A 23017-nucleotide genomic window follows, 5' to 3' on the forward strand; every position below is an offset into this window, starting at 1 on the left:
AGTCCGTACTCCATCCAAAAACTACCCTACTCTGACCCTACCACTAATTATCAACTAACATAAAAAAGAGAGTTCCATGAGAATGACTCCCTTCTCAGCCTTAATAGTCTATCTTGAGATGGGTCCTTGTAACGTAGTTAATCAGTTCCTTTAATTTCTCAAGAAGCCTCTTCCACCTTCTATCAGGTATCCCCTGTCTTGACTCATTTACAGTTCCTTGATTCCCTATTTGAGGCTCTTGACTTTTATTCCTCTGCATTTCCTTTACATCAATCTCTCTCTCTTGCACTTGTTTCCAGGCTCTCACTCCCCAGAAACAAATGTTCCCAGTTTCTTTTACCACTGCAGTGATGGTCTGAGAGGTTCATAGGAAAGTGTGGCATGGAGTTCTTTCACGGAACGGGAGTCCTTGTCCCACATCTAGGAGTCTCTCCCTGTGATGTCCCGCTGTCCGCCACACCTAGGGGGAAGGTTGTGTAGCAAGCTCACCTCACTAGCCTCACAGGGAAAGGCTCCCCTCTGTGGCAAAATGACAAGATCCAGTGAATCGTCACAATACACTGTAATAAATCTATATACTAGTATTTTTTATTTGTTTACTCTCATGGAACCTAGCAGCTAAGTGCCTAAGGGGTTTGCCCAGGATCACAAGGCTGCAGTGCAATAATACGTCAATCCTGATTGTTTTTCCTGAATGTACAATTTGTCTGAGATCACACTATGATGATACTTGCTACATAGCCCACCCTCTCCAAAACCATCGTAATATAACTGATTGTTTATTTTGGCGATTGCATTTAACATAACCAATTACTACATGTTCCATGGCAACTTTGTGTCATACAGTTGCTTAACAGCCACATCAAAAGTAATTTCTAATGTTTTAATTGTTTTTAAATGGACCTAAATGCTTATTTCAATTTGTTGCTCTCCAGCAAATGGCCCAGGGGCATTAAATCGTGGTGACTGCAATACATTTTAACCTATTTTCAACTAAATACAAAAAGAGCAGACACCACGGTCCCATTCTGTATGGTGATGGCTGCATGCATTGTCTGAAGCGTCGGTTACGGCCGTGCGGCTTGACGTTCACTGTTGATGCTAGGTCCCTTCCTCTAATCAACACGTTCTGGCTGGCGTGCTGGCTGCAACTCCGTGCAGCTTCTAGTTTCCTTGCGGAGGCCGTGGCCGTGGCCGGGGGACTCCAGAGCCGAGAGTCTCCAGAGCTGTTGGCACCGAGGAACGACATCCAGTACGGGGAACTGCACGTGTGCTGCGCAATTACTGCTCTAACTGCTCTAACAGATCCAATTCGGGAGCCGCATTTTAGTGAGTATCGTTACGGCAAGTAAGGCACGATACTCGGGGGAGAAAGATTCAGAACGGTATTCTGGCATCTGTTGTTGCATTTTGTTTTTGCTTATCCCCCCGTCTAGCTGCTCAGTGCGGGAAGTACGAGACAGATAGAGAGGAGGTGTGCGGTCGCTCATATGGATTTGGTTTTCCATGGTGAGAGGGGCTGCACATACGCTTAGCTTCTTACTCTGCTGGCGCATTGATCAAATTCATGTAAGGAATACTTTATTTTTGGCCACCAGTAAAAAAGGATGTTTTTATAATCGACGCCCAAGGATCCAGGAGCAGATCTTTTCACTCCCAGTCTTGGATTGATAAAATTCCCACATTTCAGACCGAAATGGAAATGGGACAGGCTGGCTCTCCAGCCTCCCTAGATCAAGCTGTTCTCGATCACTGGCCGGATTTTATGGCCAATATTGCCAAGGAGCTGCTGCTATGCACAAGCCCCTTTGATTTGGGACTCTTAGTGGACTCACTAAGTAAACCTGTGGCGAATTCTAGCCTACCCAGCAAGAATATGGCCTCACAAACTAAGGAATCCTCCTGTCCTAATGCTGGAACCCGGACAAGCAACATGGACAAGGCTTGTCAATTCAACCCTCAAAAAGAGCTACTAGATAAAGCCTCACAATCGGACTACCGTAGCAAGGTAGTTCTGGCACCATACACTCCCCATAGAAATAAATGTAGCATAATTACAAGGCCCAACATTGTTAATTCCACCTTGGAACCTCCTGCTGCTATTGCAACAGTCGCACCGAAACCGGATCAAGAGGTCTACAAACCCCCCATACAGACGAATGTTCTCTCCAAGTTGGGCTCCTCCCATAACCTGTGTATTAGAAAGTGTCGGATGCCCAAAATAGAAGACACGAGTACTCAGGATTTTGTTTCAGACCAGAGAAATTTCATTATCACCAACATCAGTAAGGTAATTGGCCATGAACCTAAGGAAGCCCTGCGATTTAAAGTCCTAGCCTGGCTCAGACAGAGAACTGGGCCGGGTGTGGTCAGATTATCAGATCTTAAAATTCTCCGCAGGTTGGATTTGAGAGACTGGAGCTCACTTGACGATAAGGACTGCATCCTAGTGGGATGTGGGACCAGTTCCCTACCGGCCTTTTTAAGACTATGCAGATACATCCCGAGGGGATCCACCAGATGTAACCTATTATTTGACTATTCACTCGACCTAAGGAGGTTTCCCTGGTCGTGTATATTGCTGTGGATACTTTTTTCGCCCATTTTTGTTTCATGTAAGAATTGTCTGTATTGTTTGTTTTTTCTGTTTGTCTGCGCCCTTAAGCCTACGGGTACCTGGAGCGCAATATAAATAATAAACATAAACATAAAGCTAAAGGAAGATTGTGAATAAATGAGTCTTAATCAGCTTTTTAAGCAAGAGTAGGTTAGTCTGAGTTGTTTGAGAGTCAGGCCAAGTTGTTGCAAATCAGAGGGACTTGACCTGCACAGGTCTTATCTCAGACTGATTTTGTGTAGAATTTAGGCGTGTTTAGTTTGCGGGTAGTAGTGTATTTTATTGTATTTGTTGGAAAGTAGATTTGTTTTTAGGGTAATTGGGAGGTGATTAGGCGATTTCTGGTACAGTGTTTTTGCATTAACTGTGGCAACTGTTATCATAATGCGGACTTGTACAAGGAGCCAGTGTAATTTCCTATAGCTTGGCATTGCCTATGAAAACGAGGAGGCATTAATTGCTATGATTGCAATGTTTTTGAAGAAACTGAAACGAAGAGATCCGTTTATTGGTTCAGCCTAAATCAAGAGATTCACAATAATCAATGTTTTAGCAAGTAATGGCTCTAGATATGTCGGCAAAATGATGTGCATCAAGGAAGGGGCAGTAGGGTGTAATAAGTAGAGTTGATGTTTAGAGGCAGAGTTAAGGCAAGAACCAACATTGACTCCCCAGTGTTCTACCCTATTCAAAATGGGTGTGGCTGAGGAATGACAATGGTAAGTTCAGCATTAAAGCTGTTTAGAATGACCCAGTTAGAGTTCATCCAAGATTTCATGGAAGATAGTACTGTATTCAATTAGGTATTCTCTTTAGATTGGTTGTAGATATGCTTGAAATATAATAGTTGCCTTCTGCATAGCAGTGAAAGCCTACATAAAGAGTTACAAGCAAGTCACGATGAGGTTTGAGATAGGGATTGAAATGAAGAGGAGACAGAGATAACCACTGGGCTGCTTCAGTTCGGGGATGGGGCTGGATGTGAAATACAAGAATTATGATTTGAACGAAATAAAAGTTCTGTGCCTCTGTGAGGATGAAACCTGGACTACCAAATGGTTATAGATTTCAGCAATCTATCAGTAAACCACTCCCTCCGGCATGTTGGCCACGTATGGAGCATTTGCTATCAGACGATAATTAGATAGATGGTCCTGATTCAGGTTGGTCTTCAAAAGTGGGGTTATCTGAGTCATTTTTAATGGATCTGGGACTATACTCTGCAAGGAGCTGTTGATGATTCTAGTGAGAACGGGTACAAAGTCATCTAGGCATTAACTCACAATTGCTGAAGGACAGGTATTGCCCAGACCAGAAGTGGTTGGTCTCAGGTGATAAAACAGTAGCAACGTTTGCTCTGATTGTGTGCTTTTAGAGCAAAAGGAATCCTGTATTTGGTCAAGCTACTCTTAAGTGAAAAGAGTGGCGGCTTGTTTTCTAATTGCCAGAGAATGCCAGAAATGTGCATGGAAGTGTTAGTCTCTTTTTCACTAGATGATCTGCCCAGTCTTATCTGGTTCATGATTGGTTACAGCAGTAGGTTTTGCTGCAACATCATGGGTGGGGCCCCTCTGCCAGCTCTGTCCTGGTTTGATAGTGAATATTCTGGAGGAGTTAGGAGTGACCAGGTTTCGTTATGAATATTAGGTCAGCTTTCATGTTGTTAATTATAACTTCCAATGTTGAGGTATGGGCAACTACTGATCTAACATTAATGACGAGAGCTTTAAGGTAAGAAGTAGGACTCGTTCTCTGATGTTGTGCCAAAAACAAGGTATAGATGGGGCATGTGTCTGGTATATATGGATTGTGAGGAAAGAGTCGGGCTATGTTCACGAGAAGGAAAGGAGGTATTCCCTGTAGCAGTTTTGTGCATGGTATAATTATAGGAGGCTAGGGGGGGGGAATAGAGTTTGTCCCTCCCCAACCTTTGTGGCACATCATTTTGTCCCACACATTTGGCAGGGGTTACTGTCATTTGGATGTCATCTCCCCCAACATTACTCCACTGGTTTTGTCTTCTGTTCTTTATGGAGGCTGTACTATGAGATGACATTTTCTAAGTTCTGGGGAGGAGTGGCATATCAGTCTTTGTCCCGCCCACATGGGCAGTCCAGCACCGAAATGCTATGGCAATTCTCCTCTTAACAAGAGTACCAACAGCAACCCCATACAAGTGTTTCAGCCTTGTTGGGCATCATCAGCTAAAACCTATGGCCGTTGGAATAAAATCAATAAATTAATCATGGGCGCTCCTCCTATGAGAATGAACACGGCAAAAATGGCCTGTTCTATGGGATGGTACCCACTCTAGAGTCCGCAGCCACATTTTAGCTCGCTGTACCTTTCACAGATGGGAAATATGCATTTGCATATTAGTCTTTGTCCTGCCCACATGGGCAGTCCAGCACTAATTAAAAGGCACATTTCTAAATGATGGTCAATAAAAATAAAATTTTGAAATCAAGACGTTTAGTGAACCATCTCGACCCTTGATGAAGGGGAGTGGACATTAAGGTTCGCCTTTCCGTTGTCAGGAGCAGAGTGGTCTTACAAAAATGGAGCGGCAAGGAGCCTGATTTGGTGTCCTGCCTCGATTTTGATCTTTTTCAATGACACAATTAAAGTACTCGCTACTGGGAAGGAAATGGTTGGCATTTTTTCTTACTGATTGTGATCCTCTTCCAGGTATGGAAATAAGCATGTACAGAATGAAGATGGGTCAACGTGTTCTAATTCCTGTCCTACTTTGAGTAAAGAGTCATAAGTAGGCTGCACTTTATTGTAAAACTCAACTCAACGGGAGGGCTGTAAAGCGTCCTCAGAACGATGAGGGGCAGAATATTGCCAATAGGCTGCATGTTGTACGCCATCGAATTACACGTTTTCGCAACAGCACAAATCTAAGCGGAAATTACATTCTAACAGTAACAATAAAATTGCCAGGCTTGACCTACCATTCTCCTTCGCTCCTGTGACAATACTGCTCTTTAGGAAAGATGCAACGGATCAATGAAAGACGCGTTCTCCGTCACAGAGCAGCTGGTTGGTACATATTGAAGATGCTACAAACACAGGGGTGGGGGGGGGGATTCAGGAGCAGAAAAATGTTTTGTGATAGCATAGGTGCGTGCCTGAATTGTTAGGTGGACCATAATTCTGCAAGATGTAGGAGGCAGATCTGTCCTCATGTGCTGCGATTATTGGGATGTTTCTCCTAGACAGATTTAGAGAATTTTATTTTAAGTTGGTGCAAATATGTAATGTTTGATTCACGACGGGCTCAAGAGTATGCCTGGGCAATATTAGATGTTTGGTGGGCAATGTTTGTTGCAGCCCCAGACAGGAATGCTAATTCTGTGACTGCCAAGAGTGGCATAGTCAAGAATATACTACTGTCTATAAAGATGAATGGTGATGGCAACAGAAGGTAAGGGAATGGGCTGGTAAAACTAGTAGGGTACAATTGAAAAAGCCCAGCACAGCTTGATGTCAAAAAGGTTACTATTAAGAGTGTGTTCCCTGTCATGTCCTGCTACTTTTTTAGTTCACAATGAGAGGAGTCTTGTTTGGGAGTGGGACATCAGAGTATAGTAATAAAATACGATTAAGATAACTCTGTGAAAAACTCTGCGTCTGCACCCGTGCCCCCTTCCTTGCCATTGATCCTCCTCCTCCCCCTTCCCCCTGACTACACCCGTCAACTTTTGCATCTGTGTGCTGCTGTCTCCCTGCAACATGGGGTAGGCATCCTGCATCTCCTTTGATTTTGACTTTACATCTGTGCTGCTGCCGCCTCCCTGTAACATGGGTTAGGCACCATGCATTTGCCCCAGATTTGCTTTTGCATCTGTTTGCTGCTGAATCCATGCAACATGGGGTATACACCATGCATTTGCCCCCGGATTTGCCTTTGCATCTATGTGCTGCTGCCTCCCTGCAACATGGGGTAGGCACCATGTATTTGCCACTGGTTTTGACTTTGCATCTGTGTGCTGCTGCCTCCCTGCAACATGGGGTAGGCACTATGTTATTTGCCCCCGGATTTGACTTTGCATCTGTGTGCTGCTGCCTCCCTGCAACATGCGGTAGGCACCATGTTATTTGCCCCCGGATTTGACTTTGCATCTGTGTGCTGCGGCCCTGTAACATGGGGTAGGCACCATGTATTTGCCCCTGGATTCGACCTGCATCGGTTGGTTGCTGCCACCCGGTAACATGGGTCAGGCCCAATAGAAGTGATCACCATGCACTATTCTCTTGCACTAAGTGCATGCTGTATTACCTTTGCACGTTCCACGTTGTAATTTTGTAATTCACCACTTTATGCTTCCTTTTCTGTAACTTGAAGCACTTACTGTAACCATATTCTTGAGATAAATGCGCCTTGATACCTCAGGGTGTTGTGCGCTATACAAGTGTCAAATAAAATGAATAAAATAAGAGTGGGAAAATATACCTTGAGCTCCTTCTGCAGGCTGTGTTCCTTAGACTGTGTGAAAGGCGGAGGTGGATGTGCGACAAACAGGGTGTGTAAGGAGAAAAGGGCCAAATGCCTGTCTTGTCTGCAGTGATAGTTTGGCACCATTCAGTTATGTTATGTTTCTATGCTTTGAATCTTCCCATAAGTCTCTGACACACTTTGCTGCTTCACCGGACTGAGGAATAGGACATTAACCTCAACTTTCAAGCCAACCACGAGAACAACCTGTGCACCCAAAAATATTGACTGAGGGGCCGCCTCAGTCAAAGTGAGACACTGGGTGTGAAAAAGTATGGAATTATTGCCAGGAATGCGAACTGGCCATGTTTGCAACTCCTTCGAAAATGAGTAAAACTGCAAATGTTCCCCTTTTTGTCATATTGTGAAGTTTTTATACTGCACCAAGTCAACACCACAGTAGTTTTAGAGCACCTATGCTAGTCCTTTTGTGCAAAATATTTAAGGACGTGAACACTCTTTGGATGGCTCATAGGCCTGTTCACTGCTGAGCCACAGTACCAGGGTGTCATCCTGAAGCCTGGGCTTGTTGAGGCCTTGCCCAAGAAAAACGGAGCGCAAAGGCCTCCTATTAATTCCTATGAGGCCCGAATGGCCAGGTTCTATAGACAAGGAAAGCTGAAAGGAGTTATGGGCACTTGTGAATGATTGTGGGTTTTGAACCGTGGCTCCTCTGAGAGGATAGTGCTGGACTGGACTTCCTCTAAGTACTTGAGGGTTGCTATGAACTTTATGGGGATGCTTATAGTGCTGTCTGAGGCAGGTCACCCCTTGGGATGATGCTTTGCACTTCTGGCAGTGAATCTGCATACGTTAGCTTTGTATAGCCTTCTCAGCCTCCTACAATTACCTCGCCCTATTAATAGTGGGTAACATGTGATTCTTAGGACAGCGCAGGGTATAGAGTCTGCTTACAAGATTACGTTTGCAGGTCTACCATGGGCATTATGGCCTTTTCCCAAAGTGAGTGCTGTTCCTGTGTTTCATTTATTTGGGTGATTTGGGGGAGTGCTAACTGCCATCATATGACTTCTTCAAAGTTCTTGCGAAAAGACACAATGAAATATAACAAATTATAACCTGAAATAACATGACCTAGCCAGCTAGTATAAAAGAAGCCAGTATCATGTCTCAACAACATGAAAAGGGGTGAATAAACACATGAAGAACTGAATAAAATACTGTGTGCGTCGGTGGGGGCAGCGGGCCCCATGTAAAAGCAAAACGAAGGTGTAAATAAAAAGCATGGATTTGAGTTCACATGCATTTAGATGTAGGACCTAAACACATACGTCCTAACAGACAAACATTGCAAAGCCTAACCCTGCAGCTCAAAACGTGACCTAGTGTAGCATACCAAACACTGCAAACCACAGTGAAGATGGCACATAGCAAAATCATGCCACAGCAGCACAATGCTGGAATCTCCTCCCCTTCCACTCCCCCTAGTCTGCTGGGCTCTGGGTGTTAACGGCTTGCAGATCGAGAACGGGGTGCAGTTTTGGGGTACAGCAGGTCAGATATCACAGCGAGCTGAGCGCTCATTCTGACATCTGTGCACACCAAGCTGATGCAGGTTCGAATCCTGGCAGGGCCAACTTAGCCTTTTATCCTTCCGACGTCGATACATTGAGTACCACATAGTGGGCTAATAATATCAACTGTTATTTCAGCGCGTAGATACCTGCAGGTTTGTAGCGCCATATGAAAAAAATAAAAAAATTTGACGAGGTCCATTAATCAAAGGCAAGAGGACTCCACCGTTTCACATTTTTCTTCATTCCACCCTGTGTCAAATTGCTATTTACTTTCTATTTAAGAGGTCCTACCTCTTGACTACAGGAAGAAACATTTCCCCTGCTTGTGAAAAGTGAGGCATGTTTCATACTTAAATACAAATTTTTGTTCTATTAAATGGGAACTTATTTGTTTTGTCTTATACATCACTAACATGCTGCCTTGTGTATTCTTCATAGTGCTTTGAGACACTAGCATTTTGCAGAGCCTAGGAAATAAAATAAATATATGTGCGTGTATATGTGGACATGTGTGTATATGTGTGTGTGTATATATATATATATATATATATATATATATATATATATATGCATGACGCATTTCGCTGATATTTTGCAAACAAATAGTTGCGAGATATAACCAGGGTTGTAAATGGGGTTATAACTGGTAAAACAGGGGTTAGCCGAAAACGAAAAGTGGAAAAAATGCCCTATGGCGGAGGGAAAAGGATGAAATGGCGTTGTGCTTTAAGTGTGGAGGTGGAAAAAGGACACCATGAGAAATTGGGGATTTTCAGTACAAAATGGGACGAGTAACAAAAGTGACTCACACGAAAATAGCCTTTCAGGCATTTACGGGTTATGTTTTCCCTGCTGCCTCACTGGTCTGCCGTTAGTGCACAGCTGCCTGGGGCCTTGGTTTCGCTCTCAATATATATATACATGCATAGCATTTTCCCCTTCTGGGGTCTGCAAATACACGCATGCATGTCCTTTTAACCTGTCACGTTTTGTGTGTTTCATAGAGACTTTGCAGCAGTGCTTGAGTATCTTTGGCGCTCCTGTGGGATTTTGTGGGTGTCTCCCTCACGAGCAGATGTTCTATAACCTGTAGCATTGCCTTTAACACATTGTGAAAAATACATGCAATTCGGTTGTTATATGTTCTCTCAGTCTCTTGCCGCTCCTCCTTGTTCTTCCTCTATTTGTTTTCTCTTTCATTCTCTCATGTCTTGATTCATTCGCTCCCACTTGCTCAATCTCCTCGCCCTGCATCCTTTCCATTCCCCTTCTCATTCGTGTTGCCTCTCGTCCATCTTGAACTGCTCACATCTCTTTGCCCTCCATTATCTTGCTTTGCTTTCTTCTCAGATATATTTTCCTTTCTTTTCTTACTCATTATTTTCCTGTCTTCCCCTTCTTGTCTTCTGTTTTATTCTCTACTCAAATCTATTATTTTGCCTCTTTTACCGGCCCTCTCCATTCCAATTAATTACCTGCTCCTTGTCCATCTCTCTTCTTCTCACCTTCTCTTGTCCCGCCTCATCGTCAACTTCTCCTTTTCCTCTGCCTCATTATCTCATTCTCTTCCTCTTTTCTCTCCGTTGCAGTGTCTCTTTCCTCACTCCCCCTCTTTCTCTTAAATTGCTCCCTTCCTTTGAGTTTTCTACACATTTTTTTGCTACCTGCATTTCTTATTCTGTCTCACTATGCCGTCACTTTTTCTTTTTCTAATCCTATCTCTTGTCTCATTTTGGTCAGTGTGCAAAAAGCAGCCGATATCCCCTCCAGGCCAGTGACCTCCAACAGTTATGTCCATGGCATCTCCAACGTGCGTCTTTCGTCCAGGACCGTCGCCCAGTGCCTCCAAGATACAGCAAACCGCCTGCCCGATCGTGAGGCTGTGGTATTCCCACAGAATGAAATCCGAAAAACATTTGCCCAGTTAACACAGGAGGTAAGAAAGAGCGCTGTCCAGGGTTTGGCGATTGTTTCAGCGGGCATTGGCAGTTTTGGCCATCACTTCTATGGCTGCCGCTGTGACCAGTACAATGTGCTGCTTGTAATTCCTACTGTCTCTTCTGTCAACCATGTTGCTTATTGTCTGTCACTACACGTTGTGAGCATGCCTAGTGTTACTATTTGTGAGAGGTGCCTGGAGCTGGTTGTGCATTTTACTCTGTGAGTATTGTGATGGGAGTCAGAAAGCCCTAGTCCATCTCTCATGTCACACACATCACAACATAAGCTTTGGCACACATCGACACTTGGACAATAAACACCTGCATCTATGTCACCTGCCTCCTGGATGGGAGGAGGGGCGGGTCTGGGTGAGGAGCTCCAATGTGGGGTCGGGGAGTGTTAGGAAAGATTTCATTTATGTGCAGTTTTCCCTCCATTTATGGACACCCCAAACTTTTTGCTTTTGTGTGGCATCCTAACCTGACTTTTGCCAGTGGAGCACAGCCTTCAGCTGCGCACCCCTGGGGTTTTTCTCACTTGTTATGGGGAAACTGACATATCCCTCAGACTGTCTGTACTGGGAGGTTTCCCTCAGTCTTTGACCATGTTGCCATTTCTTGGTAACTTTTTAACAGTGCACAATGTGCCTTCCAGTGCCATTCACTGGGGCCCCTTTTTGTTTTATGGCTGTAGACACCCTCGAAGGATTAACCATTTTTGGTTCAAGAATGTGGCCAGGTCCAAAAATGGCCGAGCCACAAAGTATTTTGTTCTGACCCATGGCCATTTTGTTCATTGCCTTCACCCAGGTCGAGTAACCCAGGTTTTCTTTAATTGGGCATGCAGCCTCCCACGAAACCCGATCTCTTTCACTGGCTTCTGCCTGTCACATGTGTGCCCAGGAATCGAGTTGGGACTGTCTGGTCCCAATCCACACTACTGGTGCCAGGATGTCTGGAGTGCCTGAATGACTGAGACCACTGTGGACCGTGATTGGTCCCCGACTGGGTTGCCTGAAAGAGATCAGATATTCAACTGGAAGTCGTTGATTTTGGCGCAAAGCTCATCTTGGATAAGAGAAGGGGCTCTGCCTCCATTCCAGATTGATCATCTGAGTTCTCACCGAACTACAGAAAGAGCAAAGACTCCTGCACGAAGAAACAGACTGTGAAACCGCCAGAGACGGTTTGGAAGGTTTTGGCACCCTTCACCCTCTGCTGGCCCGTTGGACTGCTTTGTTCTTCTGTGATCCAGAAGGCCTGCAAAGGCGCTTCGTCCCTTTGGAGTAGTGGGAACAACTACTCTCTGCTTGCCCTTCGAACGAGCCCCTTTGGAAGTGTTCCTGGGCCATCCAGTGAACTGTCCAGCTCTACCTCAGGGTATCCCGTAGAACCGCCGCCGTCTCAAGTGCGAACACGAGACATGGTCCCGAATTAGGAGAGTGCATAACGCTGCCCGCATCTGTACTTCCCGCATCACTACCGGTTGGTGACTGTCACTGTATCCCTTGCTTTTCTGCTCTCCTGTGCCCTGAAGCCTGCTGCACTGGAATTTTCTTCATACCTCCCTTGGAAGCTGAGAAAAGGCAACTGTCCCATCATAGACTAGCGTTCTAACCTGAAGCGGGGCGCCGTGAAACTGCAGGGCTCGAACCTACTAGCGGCCTCAACTAAACTGGCAAAGTTTGATACGGACTATGCCGAGGGTCGGTGAGTACTTGTATCACTTGTGCGTTTCCCCCTGGCACAACCGATCACTTTTAGGTACGAGTATCTCTTAAAGGTATTCGATCTTGGCTGGGTTAGCCTGGGCTCTGTAGCTGTTCTTGCCTTTTAAACACTGCTTGGCCGCCAAGGGCAGGGCCTACTCGAATAGTGGGACCAAATTCTTCATCGCCTCTAGCCCCTTACTGGCTTGCTACAGCCCTCCCAAGAAGAACCGCTTTTTGCTCACCTGCGCGATTGTGCTTTTTTGCGTACAACTGTACTGTTGAGCACAAGGCTCCACTCTTCTTATGGCTGAACTAGAAAGTTAGGGAAAGACTCAGAAGAATTGCCTAGTGCTATGTTAACTCAACCCTCTATTTACAGGTTTTGCATTAGGAAACGTAATATATATATATATATATATATATATATATATATATAATAAGGATTTGTGCGATGACTGTTTTCACATTACTAAAGTTACTTGTGTCTACTGGTCCAGCCAACAATAAATATATAGGTAATTTTCATATACAATGCAATGACCCACAAAATACACAAGTCTCTATCAGAAGACTATAAGGTAAGAATGGTTCAAATAGCAAAACGCTCCCTATGGGTAAATATTTATCACTACATTTAGACTAAGTTTGTCACATATTGAAATACCATGTTCGAATCTAGTCCTAATTGCGTGTTGTAAATGTTTACTGATATGGCTATGCAAGCTTATCCTTCATGGATTCAAATTTTTTTTTCTTTTGGTTATTTTTTGACAGAAACTGTAAATAGCACAGTAAAATTGGAAGTAATTGGAATGCAATATGATGATGATACCCTCCTGAAGAACCAACTAATTTGGGGAAACGTGTCGAGGGGAATATTGAACTATTCAAAGAAATAAATAAAAATTATCTTTTGTTTGAAAAATGAATCACGTTTCAAGAATTTCATTTTAGAAATTTCTTTACTATCGAAGAACGTGTTCAAAGGTGCACTAGTAATAGTGACTAGCAACTTGAATTTCCTCATTTCTGAAACACTCAGCAGTCTGAGTGGATTAGCCATTTCTGAGCCGCACCTAATCTATCGATTACATTAATTGACAACACTCTTTCATAAACCAGCTCGCCATCAGATGTGTTAAGACTGCAAAGAGACTTTTAATAACAGGCTGTGGAGATAGAATGGCAAAGAGTTTGTGATCAGCTGATGGATGGGTTGACCGCCAGCTGCACAGATATATGTAACTAGCAGGTCACAGAACTAGGTTTCCCATCAAATGCATTTTGCTTTGCAATAAGGTATATTTTCCTAAGTGTTCTGTTGTGCTTGTCAATACGATGCCCGTTCCTCTACTAATTTAAATATAGTTTACATTATGGAAAGTAGATATTTTAACTGAACTTTACTGAAAACATTGAGACAGCGTAGTGTTTCATAATTGCCATAATGATACTAATGATTATGAAACAACATATATGATTAGGAATGGAATTGCAGGATGGAATGGAAAAAAGTTATCACTGACTAGCCATTACAAAAACATATTTCGTTCATAAAAGTATCATCCCGATTAATTCTACATTCTCCCCTTATCAGCAGAGCAAAAGGTCTCGATGGGTGCCCGGTGTCTCCCAACAACAAAAAGGAAGGTTATCATTTTTGGCTCTGCCATGGATGCAGTTCTTCTGAGACCTTTGCGGTTTAACATATTTCTGGGGTCTTTAATTATATCTATATTTACCATTCCATGAGGATTCTCCATTTATATTGATGTAAAAACAGAATTTGTAACTTTAAAATGTAGCAGAAAATGTATCTGAAGGTCCTTTCCTTCTTAGTGACTCCTATAAAAGATTCTCAGCTCTGTCGTACAAAGTAACATTTTTTTTCTGGTACAATTTCATCACCCCCATCTATTCTTGTGAGGAATTGCCATCTTGCAAGGGTGTAGGAGTCCTGGCATTTTTGAATTGTATTAGTTAATAAAACAATGAGGGTAATTTCATCCCCAGAAGGGAAATATGCTGATCAGATTTCCCTTTCACAAGCACGTAGGAAAAGCTGGGGCTACCTCCGAGCGGATGGCACTCCAGTGCAACACGCAGCATTATTGGACAGGCTTATGAATTCACCACAACTCCCAGTAGCCATCGCAATAGTTAAATGCACAGCACGTACTAAGAGAACTGACGTTATTTCACGCAGAAACCAAGCCGCAGACAAAGAGGCCAAAAGGGTTGCATATTCATTTGATATTTTTAGTTTTGATACGCCTGATTGTAAATGTAGGATTTAATCACGTGTCAAGAATACAATTGATGGAAGTTCTAGGTAGTGCTCCACAGGAAGAAAGAGCTGTGGGCACGGAGGGGGTGTTACAGCACTCGTAAAGCGTGATGCCTGTAGCCTTATTAAGGGTAGCGTTCGGACAGCTACACTATCCTGCGCATGTAACTAGGGAGAGTCTTGCTGCAGCTATTGCAGAAGACTGGTTCGTAACTAACCTGTTAGAACACGTTGCATTTTATGTAGTGAATTGCATTGTATGTCAAAGGTTTACTGTTGGGCACACACTGAAAACAATTCGAGGAGTGGTTCCTCGACCGAATGGTCCTTTTCAGCATTTGCATATTGACTATGTTGATATGCTGCAGGGATGTTGGGGAATATAGGTATATGATAGTGATAGTGTGCCTCTCTTCAAGATATATTGAAGCTGGTCCATGCACACATCTTGATGCCACTTGCGCTGTGAAGTTTTTAGTCCGAGAAGTATTTCCTAGATGGGGAGTATCTGAGGTGCTAAGATCTGACAATGGGCCCCATTTTGTTAATGCAGGGTTTGAGCAAATTAGTCTATTGATTAGTATTAAATACAAGTTTTTTTCTGATTATCACCTGCAAACTAACAGGATATGTGAGAGACTCAACAGCCTTCTCACAGAGAGGATCGCTAAGTTGAAATTGACACTGAAGAAGGGGTGGCTGTATTGTTTGACCCTTGCAATATATGCATTGAGAAATCAGCACAGGTCGGACAACCACCTCAAACCCCATGAATTAGTTACAGGGAGGTGAATGAGAACACCTCTGACTCCTCCATTGAGGACTAGGAGTGATGCCCAGACAACTGCAGAACTGTTAGGAATAAATATATGCAAGTGTGCATTTGGACTGTGGCTCCCCTCTACACTCCTCATAGATATTCTAGCAGGAAGTTAGAAAGTTATTGTTCTTTGGCCACAGGAATTAGTTGAAAATTGGACCCTAGGAAGTGCTGAGATACATGGAAAATGCCTGATCCTTTTTGAGGACTGTTAAAGGGAGCAGTTCCCTGATTTGTTTCTCACTGGATTTCTCTTTGGACGTGTAAACGGTCCTGTCTGATGTTGATGTCCATAGACTCCTTCTCGCTGTCTTTGTTTTTATACTCGGAGCTTATCCGGCTCTTGTTGGGCGCAGTACTGATGTGCGCACTTTTTTGCAGGATCCTAAAATTGGCCCTGCGATTAGAAGATTTTTGGCAGCAATTATCAAGCAGATTTGGCAGCTACCCCAGCATTTAACAAGGCTGTCTGATTTAAAATGGGGTTTCCTTCCTTAAAAAAGAAGTACAAAGGCACAATGAGATTTAACGAGGATGATGCAGTTCCATAAAGTGAGCAAACTCAACGACGTGTGGAGAGACAACAATGGTGGGTCTTCATGTTGTTATGGCTGGAAGGAACCAGTGGTCCCTCTGGAGACGGGTCAATGAGGTTTTCTATTCACCTCCCAACATGGCTGCTCAGTGTAGGAGTTGCGTTTCAGTCATTGCCTCTGGTATTCGGTAGGATCCACTCTCGTTTCCAGGCAAGAACAGTGAAATGTCAGACTCCGGCAGGACTACGCATCACTTCTCCCCATAGATGACGCATCGTAAATTAGTTTACCAGGGAACCTTCCCCCTCACTGATATACGTGGCTTTCTCTTAACTGTCTCTCCTTTCCTTGATCTAGACTCTACGAGTGTATCTGCATAGCTTTCCGGTAGCTACAATTACTACATCTTGCTTTCCTGAGACGCGCAGACATTGCCAAGCAACGGTACGGACGTCATTCTATGAGCGTTCACACTCTGTTTAGCGTGTATCTCGTATCTACTTTCTATCCCTATTTAATTCTTCAGTTATTTCGTTATCTCAGACAGAAACTAGTGTGTGTCAAGATTCACTCGGAATCTACAGCGCTTGACTTTAAACGCTGTTCATTTGTTTTCGTACACAGCGTCCTGGGACTTTGTTATGGTATCTATCGATTTTCTAGTCTTATACGTTTGGTCCTATAGCAGGATTATCTATTCGGATCTGAACTTTTCGTTCCTTCTGTTCCTTAGCCCATGGACGATAGTGGTGACATTTTCTTGCTAATCTTCCCGCTACACGCTTATCAGAAGCCATCTTCAGGTACGAATGCTTCCATTTTGCAAACCACTTTTCCACGTTCCGATTGGTGCAGAGCACAGGGTAATTCTTTACCTCTATGCAGTTCTTTCCATAGGACCATCAATTCTGCTATTCCCTATGCACTTTCCATTAGCAGAAACTCCAGTGGGTTACTCAACGTTGCCGCCACTACCTGAACCTCAGTGCCAGAAGTTGGACGACACCCAGGGTTTTTTTCCCCCAGGAGGGTTTCCCTGTGGGTACTGGATTACCCTTCCCAGTCACCCAGCGCAGGGGGGTCCAGGGCCTAGGGGGATACTTCTCTTTTGCAGCTTGTTGTCCTCTTCTGATCCAGGTTAGTTTTTAACTCTGTTGCATTAGTTTACCATTACACATGTATTGGTGCATAATTTATATATTCACAGCATCTGTTATTGTCTCTCTATTTATGCTGATTCATGCTGCATATCTTGTTCCTAAAAGGATATATGTCTCTTCGATTCTCCCCACTCCAGTGACCTATGCAGAGTGAGTTTGCAATGAAGCCAAGACCATATGTGGTTGATTCTACACCAGTGACACATGAAAGGTCGCCCATTTCTCTGACAAGTGCCCTATGATTCCCCCTGTAGGAAGGACTGTTTTTTATTTGCTCCATGATCATTGGGTACATACCCATTATACAAGAAAGCGACCCAAGAGGAGTGCAAGGGAAGAAGATTATGAATTAAATTATTATTTTGACAGCACAGCAGATTTGGGGGACAACATGTGGTAACAACACATGAAAGAGGTAGGAAAGAGAACCTCTTAGGAGGATTGCTATGTTTGTGCTCTCATACCTTTATTCTTTGGGAAAGTCTAAGATATTCATAGCTATAGAGATATATGTCCAAATAGCCCATTGCTTAACTCACCTTGCACTCAAGAGGTCAATTCCAGGGTCAAACAGCAACTTTGGTCTGGTCAGAAGAGGAAGACTGTTCAAGATTTAAAGACAAGAGCAAGAGCACACACCAGAGATCATATGATAAGATATGTAAAGCCAGGCATGAAAGGAGAAGGAATTCGCTGGGAGATAAATAAAAAGCTCAATTGCCAAGGAAAGTCTTATGAAGAAATAAAAAAGATGTAAGGAAACAGGACATATGCAGATCTAGGGAACAATACTTTCTCCAGATGGCTGGGAAGAAGCATAGTTGTATGCAGAGCTGTGGCAGTAACTGGACATCATAAACCAGTTATAGACCGTGTGGAAAAAGGATGCAAACCTCCCTGGCCGAGGCATGCGAAGTTGCTGACGTGGTTCAAAGACAGAGGAGGCCCGCTGCATATAGTGCCTTTGGCCAGTGCAGAACTGTGCGTCAGATATAATTGTATGAGAAAAGTTGGAGAAAACTAACGATGTGGGTGGATTTTTGATGTGCCAGGATTGAAGTATGGGACAGTAATGGACCACTACAGGGCCTTTGGATCCAGAGCATATATGAAGTTGCCCAGAGATTGGGGAGGACTATGTTCCATGGTGATTATCCATGTTCTAGCATTAGTGATTCCAAAGAGTGACCTGAACATTGGTTAGTTTCCAAAAGAAGATGCTCACCTGAGAAAGAAGAGATCTGTTGAACTCCTTGATCAAATGAAGAGGGAAAATTACTTCTCAGCTAAATCCATAGAATATGCTATCCCATATGAACACAGACTATTCAGCTAGACTGCTTCAATTTCTACAATAATCTTCATGCCGGGAATCCAGACAATGGCGAATGCCAAATGGTTGCAAATAACCGACGGGAGCTTTTACAGATGATCAATAATACGATAAATAGATCAATGCTATCAAGGAAGAGCTGAGAGCCATACGATTTATGACTCTTCGGAATAGATATGTTCTGGACATGATTACAGCTATGGATGAATGTGTTTGTGCCAAAATCAGAGAATCATGTTGCACATTCATACCATCTCATGATGTCGAGAATGGCACCTTGACAGAGGCCATAACGATGTTGACAAACGGGCACGTCAAGATGGAAGATGAAGTGGAAGATATTGCTGAAGACAGCTGGTTTGCGTTAATCTTCTCATGGGTTGAAAAGTGGATGGTGAACATTTTCCATTCCTTGAAGCCCTGTTAGTGATGATCATGTTTGGATTCTGTATGGTCAGGATTATAATCGCACAGTGCAAAAAGACTGCAAATAAAGCGACAGGAATGAAGATCGTGATTGATGTTGAGTTTGGATTCAAAGCCAAAGAGCCTACAGATGAAGAAATCAGAGACTATGTAAAGGCTAGTATTCAGGCACCTGAGAGAACACAATTCCTGTATCCAAGAAACCACAAGAAGTATGTGGGAAGATGGATTTACTGCAGTCCCAATGAACAATGCAGTCTTATGACCTGGAATATTTATGAACATGTGAAGTAAGCAGGATGCCTGAAAGGAGTAATGACGATATAGACTCCAACAAAACATTTTTTCAGATGAGGATGTCTAGATGTGGAGACTGTTGGGAGAGTGGTCAATGAATCGCCAAGAGGGGGGAGTGTAGAGGAGGAGCCAAGTACCTCTACTGGGAGTTCTGCCCCTATTCTGCCTATATGTTGGCAACTGGAAATTGTGACATGTGCAATACCAGTAAAAGTGCCAATACCACGAAAAAGTCCTTGAAACGAGGTATCCATTGAGAAAACCCTATATGTATCCACGAAGAAATGATGATCTTCTGAAGGAAGTTCCGGAAGTAGTGTGAAAATTAATGAAAGAAAGAACTGGTGGCATCACATGAAGTAGAGGTGACGCACACAGAAGAGAGATATATATGAAGTAAGGATATAGACCCTATAGAAGATGATGGCGAAGTAATGAAGAATGTAACATTTTACCCCTACCCCTGAGAAAGAGAGTGCATGTGCAGAGAGGCACTAAAGAAAATGCAAAACCATTTTACAATTGTACAGACGCCGTAACGCAAGTAGACGAAGTAATCATAAGGCTATGTATGTACTGAATAGATTGCGGCGATGCGCCAACGTATACACATAGGAATATATAGAATATGGAATATAGAATATGGATGTTCCACAACGCACTTAAGCAAACTTGTACCCCGTAAATGGAAGAATTGGAAGTGTGGGGCAGCAGAATAATGGCTGACAGCGAAGGAAGATTCGAGAAAGGCTTGCCTGGCCCAGAGTCAAGAGTCGGGGCCTCTGAGAGCCTTGCCATGTACTCGAGAAGATAAAAAAACATGAGAAGCAAGCTCAGCAACTGTTTGAGGTGTAATGAAAACCGTCAAGGTTGCCAAGATGTCTTCATTTAATGGTATTAAAATACAATGAAGAGCTCATAAATGGGGTCTCCAGTCACATGATCGGATGAGAATAGACTTTGGGTCAAGCTACACCGAGACGAGAAGATAAGGCCATGCTTCACTGCCTTTTAGACCTAAAAAAAAACTCCACTCTCGGCCCTAAAGATAGTGCTGTTGAACACTAGGTCCTTAATAAAAAATGCCTTGGAAGTAGCCATAAATATTATAGAGATGGAGGCTGATATTTGTGCCATTACTGACACTTGGGGATATGATGCAGCAGGTCCCTCCTTGGGCATGGCTATCCCAGAAGGATATAGTATGTTTCGTCAGGATAGGATAGTGGGAAGAGGTGGGTCGCCCTCATTTTCAGATCCAATCTTGATATATGGGAGGTTAATTGTCAATCCATTGTGGGGACTGAGTCGAAATTGGTAAAAATAGGGCTTAATGCAGAGACTGCTATTAACCTCCTATTGCTCTTCAGGCCCCCAAGCGCGGCAGCAGATTTCACCACACTGCTCACTTATTTCCTTCTACCTCTTCTTAAACCCAAGACTAGATTCTTAGTACTTGGGGATGTTAACCTTTGGTCATGTCATGAGTCAGATGTTATGGCTACTGACCTCAAGACTGAGTTGGATAATCTGGGTTTTGAGCAGAAGGTCCATGAACCCACCCATTGTAAGGGGCACATTCTTGATTGGGTAGTTAAACACAACATTTCAGCTAAGGATTTTCAAATCCTTGACTGTCGGTGCAGAGTGAACTCTCCATTAAAGTGAGAGGCTTGCGCAATCAAGAGTCACTGTCTAGAAACCTGAAAAACCTGACACTGGAGCGGATTGAACCTCTGCTCACCCCGGTTTTTGCAGACACATCTAGTCAGGGTTCAGCTGAAGAGTTGTCAAATCATCTTTCCCTTTTGTTTGCTAAAACCTCTAATACCCTCGCACCATTTAAAAAGAAATTCCGGAAGGAAACACGAAATAATACGTGGTTTTCCCCAGAGCTTAAGAAATTTAAAGCTGCTAAACTTAAACACTTTTATGCATGGAAATAAAAGTTGGCAGCTTACAAAGTGGCAGCCAAAGAGTATAAATCAGCAGTCTTTGACGCAAAAAAGACCCTTCACAGTAGAATTCAGAATTGGAAACTCCTCATATTCAGGATACTGGCACTGTGAAAAAGGATGCTGCTAGATGCTCAGCTATTCAAGAAGCTATGCAGGGAAAATTTAATAAAATCAAGGCGGATATTGTCCTAAAAAATGAGGTTGAAGCAAATCTGTCGGTGGTCAGGGCTCCAGCCGATCTTCAACACTTCACGTTTTTCCCCCATAACTGTACCAGAAGGATATAGTATGTTTTGTCAGGATAGGATAGTGGGAGGAGGTGGGGGGAGGGGGGTCGCCCTCATTTTCAAATCCAACCTTGATATATGGGAGGTTAATTTTCAATCCATTGTGGGGACTGAGTCGAAATTGGTAAAAAATAGGGCTTAATGCAGAGACTGCTATTAACCTCCTATTGCTCTTTAGGCCCCCAAGCGCGGCAGCAGATTTCACCACACTGCTCACTTATTTCCTTCTACCTCTTCTTAAACCCAAGACTAGATTCAACACTTCAACACTTCACGTTTTTCCCCCATAACTGTACCAGAACTGGACATTATCGTTGATCATCTGAAAGCCACTAAATGCAAAGGCGATCCCTGTTCAGCGATGATCATAAAATCCTGTTCACCTATCCTGTCGGATTCAATTTGCAAATCTGTGAATGCCTCTTTTTCAGAAAGTTCAGTGCCCTCTGTGTTAAAAAAAGGCCTGGATAACTCCCATCCTAAAAAAAACAGGGTTATGTCCTAAAACGCCCTTAAATTACAGACCTATCGCTAACACCCCTTTTTTGCTTAAGATTTTTGACCGTGTGGCCTACACAGAAATCTCTGCCCACCTCAACAAACACCCCATTGTCAATAAACATCAATATGGGTTTAGACAAGGTTTTGGAACCGAAACAGCACTGTTGGGACTGAAGTCCAGATTCTTAGATCACATAGATAATGGAAAACCGTCTCTTTTAATGCTGTTGGATCTATCTGCGGCCTTCGACCTGGTGGATTGTTCCATCCTGATCACCAGGTAGGATGTTGCTCATTTTTCGGGTGAAGTGGCTCTATGGATCTCGTTGTTCCATAGCAATCGGGAATGTCGATTTTATTGTGAAGAAGCAGAAGCTCCTCTTATGATTCTTAAATATGGCGTCCCTCATCTTCGACCATTTATCATCAAGCTAATGGGCTGTAGTGAACTCTGAAATTGAGTACTGCTGCAGTCTGTTGCACGGCATTACTAAATTGGACTGTAACTGCTTACATGTGATACAAAATAGTGTGGTTCGAGTGGTCATTGGAATCGCACTGAGAGACCATGTCTCGGAGGCCAGACGGAGTCTGCACTGGCTCCCAGTAGAATCAAGACTTCTATATCGCCTTCTGTTAAATAACACACAAATGCTGTTTGGGTAAAATGCCTTCTTACATACATGATTTGCATAAGGAGTAAAAAACACAAGACTTCTAAGATCTAGTAATACTTACCAGTTGGCTCTCCCCAGATGCAACACCAGTAAAGCCATGAATGGAGGCTTTCAGAATGTGGCCCCAGCAGCTTGGAATGCTCTTCCATTTGATCTCAGAGGACTTAAGTCTACTGAGACCTTCAGGAAAAAAAGAAAGACTTTATTTGCCTGAATTGTTCTGTCTTCTGGACTCCCTTTTGATAAGCCCCCTGCTCTTTGTTCTGATTTGTTTTAGTCTTTTGCTGTTTTATGTGCGCCCTTAAGCCCATGGGTCTATGGTTGCGCAGTATAAATCGATTAAAGTTAAAGTAGAGTAAAGTTTTAGTTAGCCATTCCTTAGGGAAAGACTGGCGTTATATATCTGCCATGTGCCAACTCAAACATC

At 43.4% G+C, this 23017-nt stretch overlaps 1 protein-coding gene across 1 annotated transcript in view; it reads left to right on the forward strand.

Moving 5' to 3' along the window:
- The window catches only part of ACSF2 (acyl-CoA synthetase family member 2), a 1184899-nt gene that overhangs the window by 290282 nt on the left and 871600 nt on the right, over positions 1-23017 (forward strand). The window contains exon 2 of the mRNA XM_069654880.1: positions 10397-10592. Coding sequence (XP_069510981.1) covers positions 10397-10592 — 196 coding nt within the window. The remainder of the gene's footprint in view (positions 1-10396; positions 10593-23017) is intronic.

This window comes from Ambystoma mexicanum, chromosome 3q (assembly GCF_040938575.1).
Source record: "Ambystoma mexicanum isolate Mex_15411 chromosome 3q, UKY_AmexF1_1, whole genome shotgun sequence".
Classification (NCBI taxonomy): domain Eukaryota; kingdom Metazoa; phylum Chordata; class Amphibia; order Caudata; family Ambystomatidae; genus Ambystoma; species Ambystoma mexicanum.